The sequence below is a fragment of the Lipotes vexillifer genome, unplaced genomic scaffold, assembly GCF_000442215.2.
Source record: "Lipotes vexillifer unplaced genomic scaffold, Lipotes_vexillifer_v1.1 scaffold543, whole genome shotgun sequence".
NCBI lineage: Eukaryota > Metazoa > Chordata > Mammalia > Artiodactyla > Lipotidae > Lipotes > Lipotes vexillifer.
The window spans coordinates 4,956,336-4,964,756 of NW_006799055.1; the positions used below are offsets into that span (position 1 = coordinate 4,956,336).

General features: G+C 46.1%; 1 protein-coding gene across 1 annotated transcript in view; it reads right to left on the minus strand.

The window, feature by feature from the left end:
* TNFRSF19 (TNF receptor superfamily member 19) overlaps positions 1-8,421 on the minus strand; it is a 69,447-nt gene that overhangs the window by 47,637 nt on the left and 13,389 nt on the right. Inside the window, exon 3 of the mRNA XM_007471460.1 lies at positions 5,632-5,810. Coding sequence (XP_007471522.1) covers positions 5,632-5,810 — 179 coding nt within the window. The remainder of the gene's footprint in view (positions 1-5,631; positions 5,811-8,421) is intronic.

The window sequence follows — 8,421 nt, forward strand, 5'->3', positions numbered from 1 at the left end:
TACACGGGCCTCTCACCGTTGTGGCCTCTCCCATTGCGGAGCACAGGCTCCGGACGCGCAGGCCCAGCGGCCATGGCTCACGGGCCCAGCCACTCTGCGGCATGTGGGATCCTCCTGGACCGGGGCACAAATCCGTGTCCCCTGCATCGGCAGGCGGACTCTCAACCACTGCGCCACCAGGGAAGCTCCTGAACATTTTTTAAATAATGAAATCTACTTGTGACAAAACAGTTTGGAGGTCTGAGCTCTCCCTGAAATTGAGCAAAATATATCTGCCAAAAGTATAATTATTAAAATATATGATCAGTTTGGGGGCTGTAACACAAATGAGGCTAGCAGGTGAGAAAATCCCATGTTTTCAATGACCATTAAGTCTAACTAGAAACCCTAACTAGATAGGAGGTTGGATGGGCCTGCCTTGTTGCCACTGCTCACAGGAGAGGCGATACTTGGGCATGATGCTCATAGCAGCTATCAGCAGCGGTACAGAGATTATCCAAAAGCATTCAGAACCTGCTCTGCCAGCTTCTTGATTACAATGGCTGGACGGCAGAATCTAAGATTTTTTTTAACTGCTACGAAATTTTCAAAGCCATCAACCGACTCTCACTTTTTCCACTTAGTACAAATGAGATTAAGGTCTGAATCCTAAAGCACAGAATAATTACTGAATCACCAATTATGTATTAACGATCAACGACATTTTTTATTTTTAAAAAGTCTCCTTAAAATTATCATCCAGTTTGAAGATGAAGGTACAGAAATTAGAGTTTTAAGATGTGACAAAAGATTAAGTGGGTAAAGAAATCTATAAATCTTTAAAAATTATTCTGCTCTCTATTTTGTTTAGATTGCCAAGGTTTGGGGGACATAGATATATTTGCAACTCTGCTCCTGACCAAATGAGACAGGACACACATTTTTAAAAATTAAGTAAGACAAAAGAGAACAGAGACATATACACGGTGTCTGGTTAAACTGCTTTTTATCGTTGAACTTTAAATTTTACTCCGTGCTTTCAGCTAATGCAAAGAGACAAAAGGAAACCACACTGAATTTTATCTAATTTACTGTCTGATGAGATGCAGCATATAAATACATCTATCCACCCAAAATATTCCCCAACACTGAATGTGAAGAGGCGTTTTTAATTGAGCTGAACCCAAATAATACTACTTAGTCTAATGAACAGCAGCTTGATAAGTGCTATTTTAAGAAAGCCTGGTTGCAGACACTAACTCTTCCACCAATGAACGCATTTCTGCAGGGGGACGACAGACCCCAGTCCAGCCCTGGTTTCAGAACGATCTCCCTTAACACAGGTCTGAATGCAGCTGCCACGTCCTGTGTGTGACATCAGGTCCCATTTCCTGCAGCGCATCTGCCGGGGGCGGGTGACAATTCTGCCCTCTCCTACACACCCGTGGGCTCCCTGTTTGTGCTGGAGGGTCAGCCTCCTGTTCACAGTTCTCGGCAGCCAAAGCGATGGCCCCAATGACACTGAGAAGATGCTACTGAAAAGATGACCGTCAGGGGAAAAGCCTGGTGTCGCCTGGGGCGCTCGGGATCGGCAAGGGTTGCCAAGTGCCACTGTAAGCAGGACGGAGGACGGACCAGGCGGTTGGGGAGCAGGGCTGACGGGGGTTGAGGGGGGAGTGGGTACAGAACCGGCAGAGGCCATCCTCAGGGGCAGCGAAACAGGACTCGAGCAAGTCATTTATCCGCTCCAAGGATGGACTTCCTCCTTTGTAAGGAGGGGGTGATGTTAATCCCTAATGTTAACCATCCTGGTTACTAAAAGCAGCAAAGAACTGGCAGGGGCTGGGTTACTCTTCCAGGGCGGGGCCCCAGGTCCCCTCGCAGAGAAGGGAAGGGGGCGTGGGTCAGAACAGGGGCTGGAGGCCCTTTGGCCACTTTCGGCAAAGCTTTCACTGGCCCCCAATACCATTAACTGGCAACAATGTCAGTGATTTATCTAGTGCTTACTGTGTACTAGGCGCTCTGCTAGGCGCTCTACATGAGCTATGTTCTTAATCCTTCTGACAATTCTGTAGGCTGGTATTATTATTAGATGATATTTTTATAGGTGAGAAGAATCAATGTCAGAGAAATTAAGTAACTGGCCGAAAGCTGTTGACCATATTTGGGAACGAGGGCACTGAATTTCCCTAATTGGTCAAACTGTAGCACAGAGGACAGACTTTCCACACCGGTGTCCGGTGCGGGGCTGGGCCTTTGGGCAGCAGAAGATCCTGATCTGAGTGAGGCCGCGGCCGCAGAGGGCAGGCGTCACACCAGGAATAAACTTGCCCACCTTATGCCTGACCTTGGCATTTTTCTGGGGGCAATACGCAATTTGTTTATTTTCTTTCTGCCTCAATTTTCCTGTCTGTCAAACGGGTGTCAACTATTTTCCTCTTTCACAAAAACACAGTCAAGCTGGGTGAGCACTTTGAAAACACCCTGGAAGACCTGGAAGAGTAGAAGTCACTCTGTAATTGCTGCCTGCCTCATACCTTCATGCTTGCTTAGAAAGGATGTAATTTTAAACTAATCATATAAATCAACTACGAAACACCATTCAAATGTCTACTCATTTCTAACTTTCCCACATCTAAGCATCTATTTACAGAATGAGCAAACATCGTGACACTAAAGCAGTGGGCTCAGGTGACAACAAATTCGGTGAAGCGCGAGGAAGCATGTTTGGTGGGGGCTCCCTCTCACGCTCCAGCAGCCCACGCCTGGGTCTCTGGGCACTGCCCAGCTCAGCCTGGCATCCCCCGTGGACCCCTCCTCTCCCTGACCCCCCATCCTCTTCCCCGGCGGAGAGGGCAGAGGAGTCAAGACCCGGTTCCGTCAGAACAGGAGCAGAGAGGTATCGGGTGCCCAGTTTCTGTCCTTCCATCAGATTTGCACAAGCTCAAGACTTTGGGGAATACATTCACGGCTATCAGTGTCTTCTGAGATTACAGGCCACTACTTTCTAAAAACATAAGAGATCACTGAGATATACTCTTCACATACCACGCAATCTACCCCTTTAAAGTATTCACGTAAATGGTCTTTAGTACACTCACGGAGCTGTGTTAACATCAGCACAGTCACTTTTAGAACATTTTCATCAGGGAAGAAAAGAAACTCTGTACCCTTTGGCAATCACTCCCCCTTCCTCTCAACCCGTCCCAACCACCAGCCCTAGAAAACCACTAATTTACTTTGTGTTCTTTAGATCTGCCCATTCTGGACGTTTCACACCAATGGAATCCTACAATATGTGTTCTTTTGTGATTGGCTTCTTTCACTTAGCATAACGTTTTCTAGGTTTCTCCATGTTGTCATATGTATCAGTAATTCATTCCTTTTTACCGCTGAATAATATTCCATTGCTAAATACACTCCATTTTGTTTATCCATTCATCAGCTAACGAACGTTTGGGTCATCTCTACTTTTTGACTCTCATGTATAAGGCTGCTGTGGACATCCGTGTACAAGTTTTTGTGTGGACATGTTTTCAGTTCCCTTGGTTACACGCTCAGGAGTAGAAGTGTTGGGTCGCGTGGAAACTCTATGTGCAGCTTTCTGAGGAAACGCCGTACTGTTTTCCAAAGTGGCTGCACAATTTTACGTTCCCAGTTTCTCCACATCCTCACCAACACCTGTTACTGCCTGTCTTTTGGTTATAACCATCCTGGTGGGTGTGAAGCATGTGGGTCTTTTTTTTTTTCCTTTTTTCTTTTTTTGCATTTGCTGATGACTAATTGATGTTGTGTATCTTTTCATGAGCTCACTGGTCATTTGTGTCTCTTCTTTGGAGAAATGTCTATTCAGATCCTTTGCCCATATTTTAATTGGGTTATTTGTCTTTTTGTTATTGAGTTGTAAGAGTTCTTTATATATGCTAGATAAGATAGTCCCTTATCACATATATGAGTTACGAATAGTTCCTTTAATTCTGGGGGTTGTTGTTTCAATTTCTTGATGGTATCCTGTGAAGCACAAAAGGCTTTAATTTTGATGAAGTCAAATATAGCTATTTTTTCTTTGGTCACTTGTGCTGCTGGGGTAAGACCACTACTTTTTGCATTCGTTTGGGTTCTGAGTCTTCGCCTAAGGACTTGCTTGACCCATGAAGCTATTTCCTGCCCTGTTTCTGGCCTTCAGGCCCAGAGCTTTATCTGCCCTCTGGCTTCATTAAAAGCCCCAGAGCTGGCACCCAGCATCTGTCAAATCCCTGCTCCCGTGGGCACGAGCCGGAGGAGTGCAGTCAGGGTCCTCCGTCTGCACTGACTTGGAGCGTGGATTCTGGTGGCAGAGTCCAGGCCACACTGCGCACTGCCTGTGTCATCTCGCCTGAATAACCTTAATGATAAGGCTCACTTTCTTCGTTTTTAAAACACTGTGAATGTCACAGACAATAATTCATGTAAACTGCTTAGCCACTACGTAATACAGTTTGCTGCTCCCGTCATGCTGCCGGCCCTGGTTGCTTTACTTCTGCAATAAAGCCTGGGTTCCAGGAAAGCTCCAGGAATCCTGATCTCTCCTCTGGCTCTACTAGATACTAATTAGGTTCTCCTGATGCTCACTTTGTCCCCTCCCCTCCTTACTTCCTGCAGCAATGCCTCGCCCCTAACAGACCACCACACTGGCCCCACTGAGTCCCGGGCTTCATCAGGACTCTGGCTTCCAGCTGCCTGTTTTATCTGGCATGTCCGGCCAACCGTTACCTAGAAGCACTTAAAATGTGAAAGTTCCTCCTCCTGGGCTTTGTCTCCCCACCTGGCCCAGGTGTGGTCCCCTTGCTGTCCACGGCCTGGGTTCCTTTTCAATGTGCCCATTTAAGGTCTCCACCGGTACAGCTGCCCACCCACCACTGCTCTCACTGCCTCTCCCACTTCTCCGCTCTCCCTTCTCCTGTAGCTGCCTTGGCCTCTTGGCAGTTTCTGAAATACACCAGGCCATGTCCACCTCAGGGCCTGTGTCCAGAGAGAGCTCACCTTTTCAGCATCGCCCATCCTGATGACCCACTTTGATCCTGCAACCTGCATCCCCTGCATCCCCCAGGGGCACACCCAACGCCCTGAGCTGCTTGAGATTTTCTTTTTTTCCATAGCAATCATATCTTCCAGCTTTTTGTATAACTTATCATTTACTGTGTAGGTATTTGTCAAATCTTATTAGGATATAAGCTGCCTGTGGATGGGGATCTCTGTCTCCCTCCCCAAAGTGATGTCTTACAAAATACTGCAGAAATGACTGGATGGCGGTATTTGCATTTCTCCAATCATGTTGAGGATGGACATCTTTGTATGGTCACAGGCCACACACGTTCCTCTTTTGTGAACTGTCTAGTTTTTTCTTTCGTCCCTTTGTCCATGTTTTCTGTTTTATCGATCTGCAGGAACTCTGAGGATTTTCGGGACACTGAGCCTCGGTCACCACACTTATCCACTGCATTCTAACCACGCCTGTCGCCGTGCAGGGCACACAGGAGGCCCAGAGAATAGAAAAGCCACGAACCTCGGCAAGTGTGTTCAGGTTAATATCAGCGGGCATCTGCACTTTTCTGCAGAGAAAAGCCTGTTCAGACTAACTGACTCGTTACACGGGAAGGACTGGCCACATACCCGGGCAGGCAGTCCCCACAGATGGCGTCGCGGGTGGCAGAGCAGTTGGCCTTCTGGAAGCGGCTCAGCAGGGCGCAGTCCAGGCACGGCTTGCACTTCTGAAAGCCCCAGTCCTCCTTGAACCTGTGCGGCCAGCACCTCACACACTGGGCATCCTCCCCGTAGCCAAAGCCACATTCCTGCGGGGATGAACAGGCAAGAGACAGCTATTCAGACCCCACGAGCGTGAAAAAGGAGGACGAGGAGACGGGCAGAGAACTGGGCTGGTGACTACCCAGCGCCCGCCTCTCTGGACACAAAGGCCGCTCTTTCAGCGAGTTCCAATGTGTCTCCCCCTGCTAATAATCTCTCTTACGACCTAAGTATACTTACTCATCCACTTTATTCCCGGAGCACGAGCATTTGAATAAGAAAGGCTCTCCCCCTCCCCCACCTCCCCCTCTGCTGCGGCATTATCGCCAGCTTAGGGCAGAATTATGGCACTTTTTTCAACTCAGCTGGTCATCTGAGTGCTCAGAAGCTAGAGTCGGGGAAATATGTAGAAACCTACTCACTTATCAAGGCAGAAAGTAAGTGCTGTGATAAGTAACAGAACACGAGGACAGCTGCATACGAAATGGCAGAAGCTTACAATATCCTTAGAGAAACTTGGAATGGTTAGCTGTTTATTACTGTCTGAGAGAGGGACGATGCTTACACAACGCTTATAAGAACACTAAATCCTTGCTTGGATCAAACCCTGTGATACTAAAGGTCTCAAGCATCTCTAGATTTGGCCATCAGAACCCAGAACTGCTTTCCAAGGATGGGCTTCACAGACGGCTCTTTGGCCTGCATACAAGTTCAAGCACTAAATCAATCACAGCATGTCATATGATGTGGTTATAAATGCAATCACAAAAAGAATGCTATAGAGAAGTGTTCATGATAGTTCAAAAAATAAGTTACAAAACAGAATGAGAAATATGATCCCATTTCTTACAAAAACATTAATAGTAAGTGCTAACATTTATCGGGGGCTTCCCCTAGGCCAAGGTCTCATTAATTCATCCATCCTCCCCCACAATGAGGAAAGCGCTTCCCATGCTCTTATTTCCTGGATGGGAGTATGGGGTTTCCCAGAAGGCATTGCACCTTAACCAAAGAGACATTGCTAATGTCAGAACCAGGATCTGAACCTACACGTTTTCTAAATTAATTAATTATATAGCGCTTTACAATTTTCCAAAGTTTCACACACATGATTTCATATAATCCCATAATAATCCTTTTTAAAAAATCCTCTATCCCTATATTGCCCCTGTCCCTCCCTCTCCCCACTGGTAACCACTCCTTTATTCTCTTTTATCTGTGAGTCTGTTTCTGTTTTGTAAATAAGTTCATTTGTATCATATTTTAGATTCCACATATAAGTGATATCATACGGTATTTATCTTTCTCTGTCTGACTTACTTCACTTAGCACAGTGCCCTCCAAGTCCTTCCATGTTGCCACAAATGGCAGAATTTCTTTCTTGTTTATGGCTGAGTAATATTCCATTGCATATACGTACCACATCTCCTTTATGCATTCATCTGTGGATGGGCACTTAGGTTGCTTCCATACCTTGGCTATTGTGAATAGTGCTGCTATGAACACTGAGTGCACGTATCTTTTCAAATTAATGTTTTTGTTTTTTTTCAGATGTATATCTAGGAGCAGAATTGCTGAGTCACATGGTACGAACCTACATGGTTTGAATTCCAGAGCCAGACTTCATACCGCTACACTCTGGGACTTTCAGGCACTTTATGTGACATATACACAGGAAGATGTCTGAAGGATTACATATCAAACGTTAACACGGTTATCTGCACTATGTGATGGTTTCTATAGAACACTGGCCATTAAAAAGAAAATCAGACAGCACCCACGTGGAGGGCATGCTGGGACCCCACACACAGCCAGAGGGGCAGCGGGGGCGGGGGCGGGGCGGGCGGGGGGGGCTCCCAATCACAGCCTCAGCTTCCTCATTGGGAACCACGGAAGCCAGACCACAGACCCAGCGGGGTCAGAATTCTCGCTTCTCCATAAAATTTATACATTTAACTTATTCAGCCACATTTTTATACAAAGTCAACTAAGCAGGTACTTATTGGCTGAAAATTAAATCAAAACCAACACACACACACACACACACGATACAAATGAACTTATTTACAAAACCGAAATAGACTCACAGACAAACGTATGGTTACCAAAGGGGAAGGGTGGGTGGAGGTAGGGATAAATTAGGAGGTTAGGGTTAACATATACACACTACTATATATAGAATACATAATCAATAAAGACCTACTGTATAGCACAGGGAACTCTAGTCAATATCTTGTAATAACCGGTAAGGGAAAAGAATCTGAGAGAGTGTATATACATACATATATGTGTGTGTACTGAGTCATTTTGCTGTTCACCTGAAGATAACACGACATTGTAAATCCACTATATACTGCAATTAAAAAACAAAAAGCAACACAAAGAATAGTATTCCCTGTACTCAATAAACCACTCGATAAAGGATACTAGCAATGACACTTCAATCCAGACCTCACTAGTGAACTCACTCACATCTGGGAGGGGCTATCCCTTCCTTTCCCCCTTCAATTCCTCTGCGCGTCTTTCAAATGTGTGTCCTGAACAAGCACAGCAAAGAGCAGGGGAGAAAAACAAAGCAGAAGGTCAGCACCTTCCTAACCCTGAGGGCTCCAGCTAGACAATGTTCTGAACCAAAGGCACAGACAGGAGCGGGGGGGG